General features: G+C 48.0%; 1 protein-coding gene across 1 annotated transcript; it reads left to right on the top strand.

Annotated features, from left to right (window-relative positions):
- The first annotated feature begins 16097 nt into the window (after nucleotides 1-16097).
- LOC123128171 (probable L-type lectin-domain containing receptor kinase S.5) lies at nucleotides 16098-19481 on the top strand. Its single transcript, XM_044548104.1, has 2 exons — nucleotides 16098-17568; nucleotides 18356-19481. Exons 1-2 carry the CDS (start codon nucleotides 16221-16223, stop codon nucleotides 19225-19227), a joined length of 2220 nt encoding a protein of 739 aa, XP_044404039.1. The 5' UTR covers nucleotides 16098-16220; the 3' UTR covers nucleotides 19228-19481.
- The last annotated feature ends 2566 nt before the right edge of the window (nucleotides 19482-22047 follow it).

Genomic DNA, 22047 nt, shown 5'->3' with positions numbered 1-22047 from the left:
CTACTGATACCTCAGGTCCTATCCATCAGCCCACAGGTTCCCTCCGGGTTGAAAGCTCCACCGGTCCTGCAAAACCTACTGACCAGCCAGCAGCTCCAGCACAAACCGGCGGTACCAATGATGATGAAGTTGTCATTACTGGCACTGGCCATACTGAGCCAAGCAATCCTGTCGCTTTATCCAAACATTCTGCCAAGGAAGAACTAGCTGCTTTTGGCAAAGGCAAGTGGAATGCTGATCTGACGGCTTACGCTGCTCTGAACGTCCAAGATATCCATTCCGGCTATCTGAACCGGCTGTATACCATCCGTGACTATGAAGCCGGTCTGGTTAACATGATGAAGGATAAATATGAGGTAACTTCCATATGCTCCTTCCTGCTTGTATGCTTTCACTCTTGCTGACTCTCCTAGCCCCTAAGGGCCGATTTGAAATATTCTTTCAAACCGGGACTTAATAATATGAATCTTGATGCTTTGAAATTTGCTGATGTAGTCCCCAAGGGCCGGTTCAACTTAGCGTAGTTAAACCGGTACTCTAAGTTATTGAAACTGCCGCATCAGAATATATATGATCAAATAGCCATTAGCCCCCAAGTGCCAAGTTGAATACTTGTATTGATCTTGGGACTTTGTAAACAATCGAAAGATGAAGGGGGTAAATCGGAGGCCACTTTAGATCAAATATGCATTAGCCCCCAAGTACTAAGCGCATAACTTGTTATGTGGTTGGTACTTGAATCCTTCTACCAGTTTTTTGAAGCATATATTTGTATGCATGCAGGCGGAGCTGAAGACAAAAGAGAACCAAGTCGTCGATCTTCAAGAAGCCCTGAAGACCCAACAAGCTGAAACCTCCAAAGCAAAAGAGGAATTGGCCAGTGCTTTAAGCGCCATGGAACAACTTAAGGAAAACTTCAAAAAGAAGCGGGCGGACTGGGCCACTGAGAAATCCTCTTTGATCAAACGAGCAGAGGATGCTGAGGCTGCACTAAAACCAGTGGCAGATGAACTGACCAGCATAAAGCGGCACGTGCATGCCATGACTGCTGCTATCTTTGGTAAGCCAGTTTTCCTACTGAATTGGCTCTGCCTTCTGACAAAGTCACTGGCTTATTAACCCTTTTATGGTATTTCAGGGACACGCATTGGTCACTTGGGGTCAGATGTATGGAAGAAGCTAAAAGCCGCCTATACATTGGTTGAACAATTGTATACTGGTGCCCAGCGGATCATCTGTACCGCCTCTCATAACAAACCGGCGCCTACTTTGATTCAAGATACTCTGATGAAACTGTCAGTGCTTCCTGCCCGGATTGAAGAGCTAAAGAAATCAGCTGCTCGAACCGGCACAATCAATGCTTTAATCCGGGCAAAAGCGTGGGTGCTGGATTTTGATCCTGTTGAAGCGGCTCAGGGCTATCCTAGCTTGAAGGAAGACGGATCAGAATTCGGTGAAGCGGATCTGCGAGCGATAAACCGGGAGGTGCGTCCACTAGCTTGTCAGTTGGCTGAGGAAGCAGACTTGTCTCGTTATCAAGCGCAATATGACAGTCAGAACAAGCGAATAGCTGCGCCAATCCATGAATCGGAAAATCTGATTCCTCCAATCCGTAAGCATACTTACGCTCCCGATATTGACCCGTCTTTATTGTTCCACGATGAAGCTGTTTTTCAAGCATTAATGGGAATCGACTGGACAACTGTGGATTTCCAGCCACTGGGTAGGGATGCGGAGGCTGAAGCGGCACAGGACGACCCACAACCATCAGGCCAGGCTGGTGACCAAGCTTGAACCAGACGCCGGTTTAAAACTGCCTCTTCTTCGCGAAAAAACAATTATATTATTATGGGAACCATGTTGCCTTGTAATAGGCTAGTTGATACCTTTGATGTTGGTATGCCTTCGTGCATAATTTGTTCTTCCTGTGGCAATGAACTTTCCAAAACACTTTCTGGAATGAAAAATTCGTCAAGTGCCACCGCGGTTGTACCGTCAGGCGGAATATGATGTCTGCATATATGCAATCAAAACAAAATTTTAAGTATGACCAAATTTTGAGATACATCATACCTGCCATCATTGAGCGTGAAGTTGGCTTGGCCAATCTTGAAGCGGAGTTTTGCAAACCCATACTGTTGGAGGAGATAACAGCTCCTGTATATATATATGACGCTGGTTTACCATGTAAACTGTGCCGGGTTATGATAACCACCGTGTTATTCCATAAGAGGATGTTAACAACAAGGATCAAACCGGACAAATAGTCTCCGGATTGACGTGAACTGTGTTCTATCAATTGATTGGTTAAAAAACTTTGCTGGTTTAAAGAACACAATAAAAAGCAAAAAAAACCTTCAAAGAAAAAGTATGAAGCAAAAGCAACGACAAAAATGTTTGCCAAAAAAGATTTATTTAAGGTGATCAAATGGCTTAACCGTGGTCAAACACGACCAAGCTCCCGTTAGGTGTAACTATGGTTCTAGTTAGCCAGGTCCCCAAGTGATTCTTGTGGCATTTATGCCGACCAAATGGCGTGGTCATGGTTCGGGTTCGACCAAGCCCCCAAGTGATTCTGTGGCCTTAGGCCGATCAAGAGGCGTGACTGGTTCAGACATGACCAAGTCCCCAAGTGATCTGGTGGCTTTCGCCTATCAAGAGGCATGGTATTGGTTCGGACACGACCAATCCTCCAAGTGATATAACACGATGCTTTTAGCAAAGCGAACTCAAGGGGTAAACCGGAGGCCGCTTTAGAGCAACTCCGTGTAACCTCACATGATGTAAAAGAACAGATACCCCGCTTTAGCTGAGGTTCCGGTTTATTATCATAATATATACATTGTCATAATATGTACATAAGTATGGCCAATGGCTCAGGTATAGTAAGGCCGAAGATGAGCTATATTCCATGGCCTGCTAGTCTCCTCCTCTGATGTATGTGAGTCCTTATGCTCTCGAATATCAATCAGATAGTACGACCCATTGTGCAGATTCTTGCTGACCGCGAAAGGCCCCTCCCAAGGTGGGGATAGCTTATGCATACCAGTCTGATCTTGGATGAGCCGAAGCACCAAATCTCCTTCCTGAAAGGCTCTGGTTCTGACTCGGCGACTATGATAACGACGAAGATCCTGCTGGTAAATTGCCGATCGGGCGGCTGCGATGTCACGCTCTTCATCCAACCGGTCCAAGGCATCTTGCCGTGTTGTCTCGTTGTCCGCTTCAATATAAGCCGTGACACGAGGTGAATCATGACGGATATCACTGGGGAGAACCGCCTCCGCTCCATAAACCATGAAGAACGGTGTGTATCCTGTTGATCTGTTGGGTGTTGTATTGATGCTCCATAACACAGATGGTAATTCTTCTATCCAACAACTCGGCATTCTCTGCAAAGGAACCATGAGCCGGGGCTTGATGCCTCTCAAGATCTCTTGATTAGTTCTTTCTGCTTGACCATTGGACTGTGGATGTGCCACCGATGAAACGTCGAGCCGGATGTGCTCCCGTTCGCAGAACTCCTTCATGGCACCTTTGGACAAATTGGTGCCGTTATCTGTGATAATACTGTGCGGAAATCCAAACCGGAAAATCACCTTTTTGATGAACTGAACCACCATGGCCACATCACATTTGCTAACAGGTTCTGCCTCCACCCACTTTGTAAACTTGTCCACTGCCACCAGGAGGTGAGTCTTCTTATCTTTGGACCTTTTGAAAGGCCCAACCATATCCAGCCCCCAAGTCGCAAACGGCCAAGTAATTGGAATCATCCTCAATTCTTGAGCCGGTACATGAGCACGTCTTGAAAATCTTTGGCAACCATCACATCGTCTGACCAGATCCTTCGCATCAGCATGAGCAGTTAACCAATAGAAACCATGGAGAAATGCTTTAGCCACCAGAGACTTTGAACCGGCGTGGTGACCACAATCTCCTTCGTGGATCTCCCGCAAAATTTCCCGTCCTTCTTCAGGAGACACGCAACGTTGAAAAGCTCCTGATACACTGCAATGATGCAACTCACCGTTGACGACAGCCATGGACTTGGATCGCCGGATTATCTACCGGGCCAGAATCTCATCTTCTGGCAACTCGCCCCGGTTCTTGTACGCCAGATAAGGAAGCGTCCGATCCGGCATAACATGAAGAACTGCCACCAATTGAGCCTCCAGATCAGGAATGGCCAAATCCTCTTCACCAGGGATCTTCACCGATGGGTTGTGCAGCACATCCAGAAAAACATTGGGTGGGACCGGTTTGCGCTGAGAACCCAGCCGGCTTAAAGCGTCTGCCGCTTCATTTTTCCGCCGGTCCACGTGGTCCACCTGATAGCCTCTGAAATAACCTGCAACAATATCCACCTCACGACGATATGCTGCCATGAGTGGGTCCTTGGAGTCCCAAGTGCCAGACACTTGCTGAGCCACAAGGTCCGAATCACCGAAGCACTTAACTCGACTTAGATTCATCTCCTTAGCCATCCGAAGACCATGGAGCAAGGCTTCATACTCAGCTGCATTGTTAGTACAAGGGAACATTAAACGGAGAACATAACAAAACTTATCACCTCGTGGGGAAGTTAATACCACTCCAGCCCCCGAGCCTTCCAACTGCTTGGATCCGTCAAAATGGATGGTCCAATATGTATGATCCGGCTTTTCTTCAGGTGCTTGCATTTCCGTCCAATCATTGATGAAATCAACAAGTGCTTGAGACTTAATCGCTGTCCGAGGCACATATTTCAAACCGTACGGCCCCAGCTCTATAGCCCACTTTGCAATCCGGCCAGTTGCTTCCCGGTTCTGGATGATATCTCCCAAAGGAGCAGAACTGACCACCGTAATTGGGTGCCCTTGGAAGTATTGCTTAAGCTTCCGGCTTGCCATAAAAACTCCGTACACTAGCTTCTGCCAATGCGGATACCTTTGCTTGGACTCAATAAGTACCTCGCTGATATAATAGACCGGACGTTGAACCGGATGCTCCTTACCTGCCTCCTTTCGTTCCACCACAATAGCCACACTGACCGCACGAGTATTAGCAGCAACATATAGCAGTAACGACTCTTTGTCAATGGGAGCGGCGAGCACAGGCGGATTGGCCAATTGCCGCTTTAAGTCCTCAAATGCTTCATCAGCAGCAGAACTCCAGGCGAACTGATCTGTCTTCTTCAACATCTGATACAAAGGGATCGCTTTCTCACCAAGGCGGCTGATAAACCGGCTTAACGCGGCAATCCAGCCTGCCAAGCGTTGAACATCATTGATACACTTCGGTTTAGCCAGGGAGATGATGGATGTGATCTTCTCCGGATTAGCCTCAATTCCCCTGTTGGACACCAGAAAACCCAATAACTTGCCCGCCGGTACACCAAAGACACACTTGTCCGGATTAAGCATCATCTTGTACGTCCTTAGGTTATCAAAGGTTTCCTTCAAATCATCGACCAGAGTCTCCTTCTCCCTGGATTTAACCACAATATCATCCACGTAAGCATGCACATTACGACCAATCTGCTTGTGAAGACAGTTTTGTACACACCGTTGATAAGTTGCCTGGGCACTTTTGAGCCCAAAGGGCATAGACACATAGCAGAAGGCTCCAAAGGGAGTTATGAATGCCGTCTTCTCCTGGTCCTTAACTGCCATTTTGATCTGATGATAACCAGAATATGCATCCAAAAAACTTAAACGCTCACATCCCGCTGTAGCATCAATGATTTGATCAATATGGGGGAGGGCAAAAGGATCTGCTGGACAAGCTTTATTAAGATCTGTGTAATCCACACACATACGCCAGGTGCCATTTTTCTTAAGGACTAGCACCGGATTGGCAAGCCACTCTGGGTGAAAAACTTCAACAATAAAACCGGCTGCTAAGAGCCTGGCTACCTCTTCTCCAATCGCCTTGCGTCTTTCTTCGTTAAACCGGCGGAGGAACTATTTCACCGGTTTGTATTTAGGATCCACATTAAGTGTGTGCTCAGCGAGTTGCCTCGGTACACCTGGCATGTCAGAGGGCTTCCATGCAAAAATGTCCCGATTCTCACGGATGAACTCGATGAGCGCGCTTTCCTATTTCGGATTCAAGTTGGCACTAATGCTGAACTGCTTGGACGAATCGCCAGGTACGAAGTCAACAAGCTTAGTTTCTGCTGCCGATTTGAACTTCAGGGCTGGATCATGCTCCGTAGTTGGCTTCTTCAACGGAGTCATGTCCGCCGGATCAACATTATCTTTATAGTATTTCAACTCCTCGGTGGCACAAACCAACTCTGCATAAGCCGCATCTCCTTCCTCGCATTCCAAAGCGATTTTGCAGCTTCCGTGAACCGTTATTGTCCCCTTGTGACCCGGCATCTTGAGCTGCAAATACACATAACAGGGCCGAGCCATAAACTTGGCGTATGCCGGACGCCCAAACAGGGCATGATATGGACTTTGGATTTTCACCACTTCAAACGTTAATGTCTCCGACCTGGAATCATGATCATCCCCAAAGGCCACTTCAAGAGCTATCTTACCAACGGGATATGCTGATCTGCCAGGCACTACACCGTGGAATACTGTATTGGACGATTTGAGATTCTTATCTGTTAGTCCCATACGACGGAAGGTCTCATAGTATAGGATGTTAATGCTGCTCCCTCCATCCATGAGCACCTTGGTGAACTTGTAACCTCCCACCTGAGGCGCCACCACCAGAGCCAACTGACCCGGATTATCAACCTGGAGTGGGTGATCCTCTCTGCTCCATATGATTGGCTGTTCAGACCAACGTAGATAACGGGGTGTGGCCGGTTCAACAGAGTTGACTGCCCGCCTCTGAACCTTCTGGTCTCGCTTGTCCAAGCTAGTGGTAAAGACATGGTACTGCCCACTACTTAACTGCTTTGGGTTGCTTTGGTAACCTGACTATTGCTGCTGTTGGTTGTAACCACCCTGGTTGTTCTGACTATTTTGACCATTATGCCCGCCCGGATTACCATTAAATCCTGAACCGGAACTTCCTCCACTGTAACCCGGCCCGGATCCTGAGCCGCCGCCAGATCCATGATCATACCAGAAATTATTAGAATTCTTGAACTCCTGCATAATAAAACAATCCTTCCAAAGGTGGTTTGCTGGCTCTTCCTTCGTCCCATGTTTTGGACAGGGCTGGTTTAGCAAATAGTTCAGGCGGTTTGGGTTGGGATTGGGCGCTCCACTACGATTTTTTGGCCTGGCCTTGCGCTGCTGGCCATTGTCTTGTACGTTGGTATTAGCCACAAAATCCATGTTGCCATTCGCTTTACGCTTGCCTCCTCCGCCATTGCCTACCCAGTGATGCTGCTGAATTTTGGAGCTGATGTTCTTCTTCCCCTTCCCTGTTTTGTCATCATCAGACTCGGGATCCTTGGTACTATCAGAATCAGCATATTTTACCAAAGCGGCCATGAGGGTTCCCATGTTGGTGCAATGATGCTTCATCCGTCCCAATTTCAACTTCAGGGGCCCAAACCGGCAGTTGCCTTCTAGGGTTAATACTGCGGTGTCAGCGTTGATGCGGTCTGAGGAGTGCAACACTTGTGAAACCCGGCACACCCAATGAGTCGTTCACTCTCCTTCCTCCTGGACGCATGCAGCTAAGTCCACTATCGACATAGGTTGTTTACAGGTATCCTTGAAATTGTTGATAAACCGGGCTCGTAATTGGGCCCATGAACTGATAGAATTAGCGGGCAAACTTTTTAACCAAGTACGGGTCGTTCCTTCAAGCATCATGGTGAAGTATTTCGCACATGCCGTGTCATCCACATCAAGCATCTCCATGGCCATCTCATAGCTCTCCACCCATGTCTCTGGTGGTTGATCCGCCGTATAATTTGGTACCTTGTGTGGGCCCTTGAAATCCTTGGGCAAACGCACGTTGCGTAAAGCGGGGACGAGGCAAGGCACCCCCAAAGAACTAGAAGTAACACCAGGTTCGATCGAAATGGTTGGACGAACCGGCGTGAGCTGCCGAGCCTGATGCTATGCGGCTAACTCGGCCTCCCTACGCGCTCGGGCCCGGTTCACCACTTCCTGAGCGTCATCAGCACCACCCGCCGGGTTGTTACCGCGGGGTACTCCACGTCGTTCATTACTTGATACTGCTGGTTCATCCATATGTCTGCTATAGCTCCGGCTTGGACGGGGGGTCGAGTGGATTCGGTCGCGGCTGTACGAGTACGCCTCCTGTTGGGCCAAAGTTGTCCTCGGAAGTTCCTTGACCCATCGCGTCTCTACTGCTTGCGGCGAGTCACCTTCCACTGGTATGGCCTCCAGCCGTGCAGCAGCGGCAACAAGATTGTCCATTGGGTTGGAGTAGTGACTCGGAGGTGTTAAAGCATCCCGAGGTATAACGGTGTTTTGACGAGGCGGGTCGATGACTAGGGAGAAAATAAGCTTCGCCTATGTCTCGAGTTGTTGTCCGTTGTCCTTGAACCGCCGTCGGGTCGTCCCCTTATATACATGGGTGACGCCTGCCGGTTCAGAGAGTCCCAACACCGGTTCATACTCGTATCCGGGTTGGTCTCTCCTTGTTCCTAACTTATATTACAAGTATATGCACAAAACTGATGTACGGCTACAGGTTGTAAACTGACTACGGGCCCTGGGCCTTTACCTGCCTCTTTAGGCTTTGACAGCTTTGAACTACTGATGGAGTTAATCCGGCCCAGGTAGGCCGGTTTATGCCCAGTGGTAATATCCCCAACAGAAGGGAAGGATGAAACCAGTGACTCGTTGAAGACAATGATTTATTGGACCAGTTCCAGTTGCTGTGACAACTGTACGTCTGATTAGGGCGGCTAGGTATTTAAACCTGAGGACACACAGTTCCAGACACCCAGTCCTGAACACGCAGCTCAGGACACCCAGTCCTCACCGTATTCCCCTTGAGCTAAGTTCACACAGACCTCGCCCAATCACTCTGGTAAGTCTTCAAGGTAGACTCCCAAACCTTCACAGACTTCGTTCACCGGCGATCTACAATGGCTCTTGGATGCTCAGAACGCGACGCCTAACCGGCTGGAGGATTCATAGTCCTCAAGTGTAATAAGTCTTAAGATCACACAGACAAGAAGACTTAAGTGATGCCTAACACTCTTTGGCTCTGGGTGGTTAGGACTTTATCCTCGCAAGGAATTCTCTCTCAAAGGCTTCGAGGTGGGTTGCTCTCAAACGACAAAAGTCGTACTCTAACTCTGAGCAGCCAACCATTTATGGTTGTAGGGGGTGGGCTATTTATAGCCACTAGGCAACCCGACCTGATTTGTCCAAAATGACCCTGGGTCACTAAGGAACTGACATGTGTTCCAACGGTCAGATTTCAAACTCACACGGCAACTTTACTTGGGCTACAAGCAAAGCTGACTTGTCCGACTCTGGACAAGATTCGCTCTTATAGTTTTCACTCGAAGACATAGGTTTTGGTTAAGCATCACTTCAGTCATTCTGACTGGTTCTCTTGGACCCCACTTAACAGTACGGTGGTTCCTATGACTCAATAAAGAAGAAACAGAACTACGAAGGATCTAAGTCTTCGAGCTCCATAGGCTTCATGCGATGTCTTCTCTTGTCATATTCTTCAATGAGAATATCTTCATAAACCACCTTTGACATCAATGTCTTCATACATTTTTAGGGGTCATCTCTGGTAGGAAAACCGAATCAATGAGGGACTTCTTCCTGTGTTATCCTGCAATTCTCACAAACACATTAGTCCCTCAACTAGGTTTGTCGTCAATACTCCAAAACCAACTAGGGGTGGCACTAGATGCACTTACAAAATGCCTTATGAGCAAATGGCTCTACAGGTTAGAGACAGAGCCACAGGGCATGTGGCCATAGATTTTGCGCAATAAGTATTTACAGTCGAAAACGCTCGCCCAGGTTACCATGAGGTCAACTGACTCACCATTCTGGAAGGGACTTATGAGAACGAAGGACTTGTTCTTTCGTAGGGTCAAATTCTTGGTTGGCAATGGGATGCCAACCGGATTTTGGGAGGATACGTGGTTAAGAGAGACACCCCTGGTTGTACAATATCCCATCCTTTATAACATTGTGCAACGTAAGGAGGATTACGTAGGCACAATTTTCCAAACAATTCCCTTGAATATTCAGTTTAGACGTGCGTTAGTTGGTGAGTGATGGAATGCCTGGATGCACTTGGTTCGGAGGTTGATAGATGTACAACTCTCAGACCAGCCGGATTCGACGTAATGGAAATTAGCTAAAAATGGGGTATTTACGGTGAAATCCTTCTATATGGATTTGATTAATTCTGGCCCAATCTCAAGATCGTTGCATATTTGTAAGGTTAAGGTTCTCTTGCATATTAAAATCTTTATGTGGCTCGTCCACAAGCAAGTAATACTCACCAAGGATAACTTAATCAAGAGGCGATGGGTAGGAAGTTCACATTGTTGTTTTTGTGATCATGATGAAACAATACAACATCTATTCCTTGAATGCCCACTCGCCAAATTGCTTTGGAGAACGATTCATATAGCTTTTAACATTAATCCTCCAGTTGACATTGAGTCGTTGTTTGGAACGTGGTTAGCTAGGGTTGAGCATACTACTGCGGCTCGTATTCGGATTGGAATATGTGCGCTTCTGTGGGCTATATGGAACTGTAGAAACGATATGATTTTTAACAGAAAACACACTTTAACTTTCTTGCAGGTCATCTTCAGAGCTACCGCATGGATCCGTACGTGGTCTTTACTCCTATGGACTCCAGGGAGTCTTTGGTTACTGGGTGCAACCAGTGGAAGATGGTAGCACTGGCTATATTTAACCGGTTCGGATGTCGGTCGCATAACAGGATAAGAGTCTAGGGAGCTTATGCTTATCCTTCATATTGCCGTACTGGTTGTGATTGTCAGCATGTACTTTTCTTTTTTCATTTGTTTCGCTCCGCTTACGAGTTGTAATACTTTTATGACTTTGTGCTACTTCATAGATTTTTAAAAAGATGGCTGCATGCATCATGATAATACGCCTCTATTTCCAAAAAAAATAATCTACTAGTAATACAAACTCATAGTCTAAAGATGGACTACTCACACCTCATCAGAGAGCAGTTTGGTGATGGTGTTTATGAAGATTGACGACAATTCACCCTTCTTGGAGTATTGAAGAAGCAATATAACACAGAAATCTGTCTAATAAATATTCAACAGAAACGCGGGGAAATATGCAAATTAACTGGAAAATGGATCAATATGTATGCTAAAAATGATTAAATATGTTTATGACGTGTCAGCTTGCCAGGGGATGAGCAAGACCGCGAGGTTCACTAGCTTATTGTTTTGGCTTCTCTGACAGGTTTAATTACACTGCCACATAATTCCATACGTTCTTCTTGTTGAATTAGTTATCACAGTTCTTGATGGTTCATACCAAATTTTCGCAGAAACATAAGGCGGACACGGGTGTATGCTTTTTTCAATTGTTATAGTGTCGGAGTTGGCGAATTCGGCTAAATCTGAGCAGATAGGGTGCTGCTTGATGGCATGTCATCGAAGCATCTAATGTCAGTTGATCATTTAATTAACGGTAATATGTGGTTCGGTTGCAAACCGAGACAAATAGTTTGCTGTCCACAGGGAAAGCTCCTGCTTATCTTACCAGAATTGAGGACACATGTTGGCTGTTGATGGTTAGCCATTAATCATTCAATACTGCCAATTGGTTGTGCAAGACTTCGAGTCCCTTGAGAAAAGAAAAGAAAAGAAAACTCAATATGCAGAGGACATCAAGGGTAATGGCATAAGTTGACCTGTTAAACCAGCCTAAGTGAGTCTGAGCTGTCACCAAATTATGTTATTCAAATTTTGGGAAATGCCGCACGGTAGCTGTCACTGAATTCTTAATAGACAGTTGATAGGTTTCAAAGTCGTTCAGTTGTTGTCTTGCAGGGATTGGCACAGGAGTACTAGTTCCGGAGAGAACCTAACTGTATCAGGAGATCAGAATGAATGAGCTTTCCATACTGCTGTTGTCTACACAAGCTACTATCTAGAACAACGGCGTGAAAGCTCAGCAACAAGGAGCAGACGTCATGAGCAGCTGCGTCAGTTTTGTACCTAGTAATTTCAAATGCGGTTCGCTGACTCGTCTTGGTGCCCGCAGGCATCGCAGAAGCGTCGGGAGAAGCAGGCTTCCTCGGTCACCAGGCAATCAACCCGTCACGCATCAGGACTCAGTCATCAGAAGCTATTTACACAAGAAACTACCCCTTTTTTTTTACACAGGTAGAAAAGTTAACCAACCTTGGTCTGGTCTGGTCTGGTCATCCGAACGGAACACGCACACGACGGCGACAGGATCGGCACCGCTCCGTTGCATCATCCGGGTATCAGGGTATGTACTACTTACTACATACGTAGGCGCAGAATGTAGTGTAGCGACGCGTATCCCGTCGCTTGCTCGACCGTGTCGCCATGGAGGAGATTTGAGAAAAGAGAGGGAGAGAGAGCACTGCACAAGGATTTGACCGAGCATGGGAGGAAGGCCGAAGGCGCATGGCACGGGGCGATCGCCGTGGATTCAACGTTTGACCGTGGGATTAGAACGGGGATAAATAACTACCCGCCCATATGGTCTGCATGGGAACAAAGACGTCGCTGAGGCCACACCAGCAAGGCACAGCATCTCAATCTACTGACCCGGATCCAGTTCTTAACGCCAAGATAATGAACGGCCACTTGTTGACTGTCGGTACTCGTTCGCCTTTCCTTCCTTTCGTGTCTGTACAAAGCTTTCGCTTTCGTGTGCGCTTTACGCAGGATTTGTTCAGGGATCTAGTCTTCTTGTTCCTTACCGAAGATGAATAAATAAATAATAAGAGCCGCAGATTTTGCTTGGTGTTTTGTGAGACCTGAACCGGCCGAAAGTAAACCTCTCTCGTCTCATTTCCCATTCATGGTAGGGGTGTGGAAGCAGAGTAAAAATAATAATGCAAGAGTATGGGAGCACCTATGCTTGAGTTCATATCGAGTAAATTAAAAAAAAACACTATTATTGGAGACTCTAATTCAGAAAACCTTCACCTTTTGTTTATTTTTTTCTTCAAACAACCACCGTCATTGTGTTGACAGTTTTTGAAAAACACTAATCGGTCACAAAACGCATGTTCATACTGTTTCCGATGGAACGGGCTCGTTGTAAGTGCTGACGTGGCATAAACACTTGACACCGTTTGATTGGGTCGTCAAACTGGAGGTAGGGCCCACTCGTCAGCATGCACACACACACTTCTCTCTCTTTGTCATTGTGTCGAGCACCTTGTGTGCACTAGGCCCGTCACCGCACACAGCCGCTCGCGCTATGCCTATGAACCCCGTGCCCAGCCGCGAGGTTGACCCGGCGCCGCCGTACTGCCTGGCCCTCCCCGCAACATCGCGTCGCCCCGTTGACCACCCATCCTCAATCCCGCGATGCCCCCGGGAAAGCCAGCGCACCGCGAAACCGACCAGGAAGCGTGACCTACAACAACGCGATGTCGAATGAGCAAGTGTGTCACTGAAGAAGGGGCTCAGAGGCAAAGGCATACTCGTGGCGAACGCGTCCGCGTGCGGGAGGAGGGGGTGGCACGCATGTTGCCTTGGCGGCGTCGAGGAGATGCGGACCATGACTTGCCAGGTGATGGAGGCTGGCCCGACACTGCTCCATGGGGAATGGTGTGAGGTCGACGTGCACCCCACCTCCCCTTGCCAGCTACTCCCTCCGTCCGGTAAAGAGTGTACGTTTGGCTTCAAAATTCGTCCACAAAAAAGTATACTTTTATCTTCCCAATGCACTTCAAAGTACAAAAAAATACTTCTCTCTCATCACACGGTAATCAAGACCAATAACAATCTACACATTATCTCCTTAATTTCTACATGCACTTAGCTCATTGGGGATTGAGTAATTAAAGTGGAGAGAGATGGTGACTTGCACCTTTCCAATGCATTTTTTATTTCACTCCATAATTTGTCCTAAAATCTCTAGATGTGCACTCTTCACCGGACGGAGGGAGTAGGTTGTAGATCTGGCTCCCTATGACGGCGGTGGAGGCTGGCCTAGCTCTGCTCCAAGGAGAATGGCGCGAGGTCGTCGTGCACCCCACATCCATTGGTCAACCAGGCTGCAGATGCGATGCTCTCCTACCCCCGCTCCACCTCCCCTTGCCCGCCCCGAGATCATTTTCCCAATGAAGAAGATCCGCCAGAGGCGTGGCCGATGGCGAGGGCCGTCGCACTCTCAGCACGGACGCCCTCGAATCAATTGCAATGTGAGGGCACAATCGTAGATGCTGATAGGTGGGCCATGTGTGCAGCATAACGTTCCAATCAAACGGTGTCAAGTTTTTTTACCACATCAACACTGACATCGGGTCCCATTCGTCAGATCTAGTGTCAACGTGCGTTTAGTGGCCGATTAGTGTTTTTCAAAACAACGATGGTGGTTTTTTGAAGAAAAAAATATGAAAGGTGGTGGTTTTCTGAATTTAGGGTTCCTAATTGTGGTAGTTTCTCTGTAATTTACTCAGTTTCATATTGAATCCTTTCCCCCATAGACTCCTCTTCCTCCTTCTATGTAGCCTTCTTCTTTCCACCCGTGTCGCCCGACCGGTTTTCTCCATCGAGCCCTCGTTCGTGTCATCCACTTAACTCTCACTCCTCCTGTAGCACCGGCGATCCAGCTCCTGCACACACACCCAAAACCCCAACTTTCACGTTGATATTAGGTAATACTCCCTTCATTTTTATTTACTCTGCATAACATTTGACTGAAGTCAAACTTTATAAAGTTTGATCAAGTATATAAAAAATAATATAAATATTTACCATAACAAATCTATACGATATGAAAGTACATTCAATAATGAATCTAATGGTGTATGTTAACATTTTTATTTATAAATTTTAATCAAAGTTCACAAAGCTTTACTTCGGCCAAAGCTAATACACAGACTAAATAAAAACGGAGGGAGCATATTAATTGCACGTGGATATTAGTTGAGATATTATTTGCGCATTAATTGTATAATTTACATTGATGTTTGAATTTGGTATAATATTAATTGCATGCTAAACATGTTGAACGCTCACCATTTATCAACATAGGTTGTTGAATTGACTTGGTTTGATGGCTGAGATTAGTTGAATCTGCCCATTTGAGTCTTTTTATATTGGTGGCACCGAAAAATTGCCCCGTACGTTGCAACAGGTTATAATTATTCTAGCACGTTAGGTTGTGATTCACATGCTCATATTAATATGATTGTGTACACAAATGTTTGTCAAATCTTGCCTGTGATTTACATATCAAATTCAAAAGTTTGTTTTTTGACGCTCTTAGCTCTTATATAGTATGATGTGTTGGGTTATGCATGGTACGTAAATTATGAAATTAACAGAAAAAGGCAAGTAAATTACAATGCTACATGAAATTAACATCAAAAGTAAGTGAATTAAGATGAAATTTATGAAGAAATTAAGTAAATTAAGGTGATTGCTTAGTGTACATGGAAACAACGGACAAAAGGCATGGTGGAACAATAAAACCGGCTGGATGAAAAACCCGACGGAGGGGCTTGATGAGAGAGGAGGAAGTGGTTGATCAAGTATTCTGACGGCAGAAAAAGGAACCTTACGTATGCTTTATGTAAGTAAGAGATGAAGATAAGGACAGAGAGCAGTAGAGATAGAGATAGAGATAAAGATTAGTACAGATATTGATATAGATACAGACACGTCCAAAATTAGGTACATACTCCCTCTGTTCCGAATTACTTGTCACGAGTATGGATGTATCTAGATGTATTTTAGTTCTAAATACATCCATTTTTGCGACGAATAATTTGGAACGGAAAGAGTATATCTAGATTACCACCATGCTTTATTAAGTTCAGTGAAAATACCCTTTATTGAGAGAGAGAGAATCGCAAAACACCAAACGTGCAAGAGTACACCAACACACGAGGAACAAAACGGAGGCGGCAGTCCGATCCAGGTACTCACGACTGACGAGTGAAGACCCACCAACCCGCAACCTCCTTATTTGTACAGATGCATGCACGCGCCACCACGACTCCCTCCATTTCTCCCTCACCTGGTCTGCCCCGGCCATCTCCCCTCCCCTCTCCGGCTCCTCCCCTGGGAAAGCGAGGCGTGAGCGTGACGACCCAGACCCATGGCGCCTCCCCGCCGCGGTCAACGCGCCGCCACCGGCCTCGCCGTCCTCCTCCTGCTCTACGCCATCTCCGCATGCTCGCTCCTCCCCGCCGCCCGCGCCCAGGCCACCGCCTTCACCAGCACCCGCAACGGCAGCGAGTTCAGCACCTTCTCCTTCCCCTCCTTCGGCAACTCGCTGCGGCAGCTCCCCGGCAACCTCACCGTGCTGGGCAACGCCACCGTCAACGCGAACGCCCTGCAGATCACGCCGGACACCAGGAACGACCCGGAGAAGTTCCTCATCAACCAGACCGGCCGGGTCATGTACCCCAGAGCCTACGTGCTCTGGGCCGCCAACGCGTCCAACACCAGCGCCGACGGCCGCCGCCTCGCCTCCTTCTCCACCGTGTTCAAGGTCAACCTCTTCCGCGCGACCCCGTCCGTCAAGGGCGAAGGGTTCGCGTTCCTCATCGCGTCCGATGGCGCCGCCCCACCGCCTCCCGGCAGCCACGGCGGCTACCTTGGCCTCACCAACGCGTCCACCGACGGTAGCGCCGCCAACGGGTTCGCGGCCGTGGAGCTGGACACGGTGAAACAGCCCTACGACCCCGACGACAACCACGTCGGCCTCGACGTGAACGGCGTCCGGTCCAAGGTCGTCGCCTCCCTCACCCCCTTCGGCATCGACCTCGCGACTAACAACACCAAGGACGACGGCAGCCACATGGTCTGGATCGACTACAACGGCACGGCGCGGCACGTGTGGGTGTACATGGCCAAGAACGGGAGCAGGCCGGACACTCCCGTGCTCGACGCGCCGCTGGACCTCTCGAGGGTCCTCCTCGGCAAGACGGCCTACTTCGGCTTCTCGGCGTCCACCGGCGTGCTGTACCAGCTCAACTGCTTGCACAGCTGGGACCTGACGGTGGAGCTTCTCCCCGACGGCAGCAACAAGCAGCCGCTCTCTGGCTGGAAGCTCGGGCTGGCCATCGGCGTGCCGTGCGCGTTCGCCCTGGCGCTCGGGCTGTTCGCCGGCCTGTACATCAAGAAAAGGGGGAGGAGGATCGGGGACGACTCGAGCTCGATGGTCCGGAGCACCATCAACTTCGCGAGCATCCCCGGGGTGCCCAAGGAGTTCGACTACAAGGAGCTGAGGAAAGGGACGGGCAACTTCGACGAGAAGATGAAGCTGGGGCAGGGCGGGTACGGCGTGGTGTACCGCGCCACCGTGTTCGGGGAGCACGGCCGGAGCATGGAGGTCGCCGTGAAGCAGTTCTCCGGGGCCAACACCAAGGGGCAGGAGGACTTCCTCGCCGAGCTCAGCATCATCAACCTCCTCCGCCACCGCAATCTCGTCAAGCTCCTCGGTAAGGAATCGTCTCTCTCTCTCTCTGCTCATCTCTCGATCAAAGATTTCCGTTCATCACTGCTCTGTTTTAGAGTGCTTGATTGATAGATTCTGCAGGGAATTGGTAGGAGTAATCATAGGATATGCCTAGATTTCTTGTACGGAAACGTCTAGTTATCTTTGCAATAGTGCTGATAAAAGTAGCCTAAAAAGAAGCTGCCAAAAGCCCAAAAGGGCTAGTACTTACTACATGAAAGTGAACTTTTGATTATGCCCAATTTTTTTTTGATCGCGTGAAGAATGAGTTGCTCAAGTAAGTCGGAAATGTCAAACGCCGCCTATGGATAGACAAAAGTACAGGCATTTTCAGATTACGTTTCAAAGGATAACGATGCGAGATACTGACGGTATAATAAACCCACAATTGCTTACCTTACCAAGAATTTAGTACTGCTAGTATAGGATAGATTTCAAGCTGACGGCTCCAGTTGGAATTGGCACACAAATATCAGTGACTAGCTAGTCAAGGTTTGCTTGCTAATATGATATGGTTTGGGATCATGATTGAAACAATGCATATAACAAAATGCCCGGGATGCCAACTTGACGACGCAATGTTTGACCCGTCCACAGTACCTAATGCTTTACTGGCTTTGAGATGTCTAATAAACATTCTGAAGTACTGTTTGGTGGTACTATGGTTCAAAAGTATGCCGGGCAAAGGGAGCAGCACTCATCTCTGACTTGGACAAAAGATACAACAGTCTATAATTCTCTAATTAACTGTTCACATTTCTCTAATACAGGTTGGTGCCACCAGGACGGCGTGCTGCTGCTGGTGTACGATTTCATGCCCAACGGCAGCCTGGACAGGCTCCTCTTCGGCGGCGGGCCGGAGGCGCCGGTGCTCACCTGGGGCCACCGCTACAACATCGTCGCCGGCGTGGCGTCGGCGCTCAACTACCTCCACCACGAGTACGACCAGCGGGTGATCCACCGCGACATCAAGCCGTCCAACATCATGCTGGACGCCGCCTTCAACGCGCGGCTCGGCGACTTCGGCCTCGCCCGCGCGCTCGAGACCGACAAGACCTCCTACACCGACAAGCTCGGCGTCCCCGGCACGCTGGGCTACATCGCGCCGGAGTGCTTCCACACGGGCCGGGCCACGCGGGAGTCGGACGTCTTCGGCTTCGGCGCCGTCATCCTCGAGATCGTCTCCGGCCGCCGCATTTCCTGCAGCAACGCCGCCGGGTGCAGCCAGCTGCTGGAGGCCGTGTGGCAGCTCCACGGCGCCGGGGAGGGCCGCATCCTCGAGGCCGTCGACCGGCGGCTCGCGCCCGGGGAGTTCGACGAGGGCGACGCGGAGCGGCTGCTGCTGCTGGGCCTCGCGTGCAGCCACCCCAACCCCGGGGAGCGGCCCAGGGCGCGCGCCATCGTGCAGATCCTGGCGCGCTCCGCGCCGCCGCCGGACGTGCCGGCGTCCAAGCCGGCCTTCATGTGGCCCGCGCTGCCGGTCGTGCTCGGGGACGACGACGGGGAGATGGCCGTGTCCGGGACAAGCACGGCCTTGACCTCCTCGTCGTCGTACTACGCCTCGTCCGCCGGGTGGACGACGCAGAACTACCTGCTGACCAGGGAGCACGACGTGGCGGACAGGGACATGCCCACGGCGTGAGTTGACCGCCGGGGAGCCTGCTGCCGCCGTGCCAGGACGTACGAGTGAGTCAGTCAACGGCGAGCGGGATCGATATCGACAAGGAATTAGTCGGTCGTGTGTTCACGATGGTGAGTTCTTGACACCGACGTGGCGAATAAGATGTAGATAGTGATCAGTGTGCATGCCAGGTTGTGATCAAGCTGTGTCTGGATTGGGGAGCTATAGCTTTTTATTTCTGGGTTAAAGTGGGTATACTTGTAGTACAACTTCAATCTGATCTCATTGTTGATTTGCCATTTGCCGTCGTGTCCGATTGCGACTGTGTAAATAGCTATATAGCCGACTTCTCGGTGTTTCTAATGAGAGGTGACCGGTTCTCCGTGCTGGCTTTCAATTGGTAGAAGAGATGATGTTTGTACCACAATACCAAGCAGTGATTTTGTACAGTTAATTTGTTATTATTTGCAATTGCTATTCCTCGTGTAGATGAAACAAGGAAGTGCAACCCCGAGACGGAAATGGGGACGTTGTCGTCGACCGCGGCTTCCATGACGAGGGCTAGCCAACAATGAGCCGAAGGCGGAGACGTCATAGCATCGCCAGAAAAGGCAAGTCTAGGTTGACGGTGAGGTGCATATGTTGGATTGTTGTCAGCGCTTATGAAGGAGGTTTAGAGGGATGGCCAGGGCATGAAGCGACAAGGAGGGGGGATCGGTCTCTGCCGGAGGTTGGATCAAGAGGGGAGAGCGGTAGGAAAGGGGATATATGGCGCGACACTTGACTAAAGTTTAGAAACCTCCTCGTATTATAGATCTTTTATGCCAAAGCAGGACCCACTGCAAAAAAATGTAAAATGGTTTATATAGTATGCTTAACACCAGTTGTGTAAGAACCTAATACGATTTTTGAACTACCTATTGCATTTATGATGATATTTATACAAAATTATATAATTGCCACATGTTTGTATTGATATTTTGAAGCTGTGTTGTTTACACATTGTATGTAAACTTTGGCATCCCAATACCAAGATCATAGGGGCCGTTTGATTTCTGCCTAAGGCAACCCTGCCAACCGAGGACACGCCAAATACTTGGCGATCGATTTGGCCGTTTCAATTTCGTCAGCAAATTGGCATGCATGTGAACTGGGATAGCTGGTGTGGGCTGGACGCACCAATTTATTGGTGCCAAGCCAAACGGCACCCCGAGCCTGGTCAACGACCAAAATTTTGGTCGGGCGGCCGAGGGCTCCAAACCAAACATCCTCGTAGGTCTGCAACAATCCTGTATGGACCTCTTTCTCTCTATCCGGAAATATGCCTTTAATTTCCACATAATGCAGGATTATTCAATGATTATCTGTTGAGCCTGACAATTTGATTCTTTATTGGGAAACTATTCTGTGTATGGTAATTTGTGTGTATGATCATTATACATGACCAATCAAGTGGTGTGCTATTGTTTAGTGCTATGCATGGACGGTTTGATTTGCATGGTTGTACATAAATGGTACGCATAATATCTTAGGCATGGCAGTGTTTTTTTTTCTAAATGCCATTTAGTTGATGTTACTTTTTTCATTCCTCCAGGCAAACATGTCGGTTGCCGTTCAATCTTCTTGCACGAAGTGCAGCCCAAGGCTGGTGCCACGCCAGTTTTCAGAAGCGTTTGCTCTAACCAGCTGTCGGGCAAACATCTCTTCCTTTATTCTTCTAGAAACTGGCCAAGGTGTGTGAGGGATGGCGCAAACTCACAACCTTCTGAAAGAAGGACAGGCAGGCTGACCACTTGAACTAAAATAGGATTGTGAACATATATGATTCAACTTGCTATATGTTTTGAAGCTAAAAGATTTTGAATTTGATTATTCATTTGAAACTTTTGGCCAAAAAAATCCTATACCATGAAGACATGTGAATGGTAAAATGAAATCATCATTCGGGATGAAAAATGAAAAGAATCTTTATCTTATTGTACAAACAGAGAATTCTATTCTGCATGTACCATGGCAGATGATGACGGGCACTCCTATGTCTCTATTATAGCGAGACATAGGGAGCGCCTATACATCACTTAAGGCGCCAATTGCTTGTTTTGGCGCACAGGTTCGTCCTCATCTTGCCCAATAAATCCGCTCCTGGTTCGGCCGGTTCGCTCGCTTCCTCCTATCCTCTCACTTGATTTCCCTGGTGCTCACGCCTTAAACATCCTCAAATGCTTCTATGTAAAACAACGCACACACCCTTACTTCTTTTGATACTAAATGGGTCGGCCATCAAGCGTACGACATGAAGATTTGTTTTTGGTTTTGAGAAGCTTTTAGAAGCATCCAGGTTGCTTTCGAAAGCTTCTAGAGGCTTATGGATCGGTTTTTTTAGGTTTTTCTAGAACGATTTTGTTTGGTATTTAATTTTTCTATTACTTTTTATTCATGTTACTTTAAAAAAATGCACGAACTCTTTTTAGAATCATGTTTTTATTTTCTTCGAAACTAGTGCCCTCTTCCTCCGCGTGTAGAAAAGGAAAAAATAAATTAATCAAATTACGAGAAGCCTCATAAAGTGCTTTCTTAGGGGTTAAACTTTCATTAGTCCATATTTCTAGAAAAAGTATCTCGTGTTTTTCATTTCCATTCCTACAAGTGTATCGAGCATGTTTATCCGGATCAGGAGGCTTTACATAAATTGCTACGATTGCCAAGTTCGCTTGGCCTAATTTTGAAATTGTCCAAAGTTTTATATGTTGTTTTCATTGCAAAATGATGGGTCTCCTTCCATAACTTTCCCGCCTATGAAATCTTTTGGCTCGGCCGAACCGACATGAAATGAAAGAGAGG

This window comes from Triticum aestivum, chromosome 6A (genome assembly GCF_018294505.1).
Source record: "Triticum aestivum cultivar Chinese Spring chromosome 6A, IWGSC CS RefSeq v2.1, whole genome shotgun sequence".
Classification (NCBI taxonomy): Eukaryota; Viridiplantae; Streptophyta; class Magnoliopsida; order Poales; family Poaceae; genus Triticum; species Triticum aestivum.
Note: the sequence above shows the minus strand (reverse complement) of the source record. Positions and strands in the feature narration are given on the sequence as shown.

What these genes read in the sequence shown, in the direction of transcription:
- LOC123128171 (XM_044548104.1), top strand. Translation starts at nt 16,221, where the DNA reads ATGGCGCCTCCCCGCCGCGGTCAACGCGCCGCCACCGGCCTCGCCGTC. An exon ending in CAATCTCGTCAAGCTCCTCG is followed by an intron (nt 17,569 to 18,355) that starts GTAAGGAATCGT and finishes TCTCTAATACAG; the next exon opens with GTTGGTGCCACCAGGACGGC.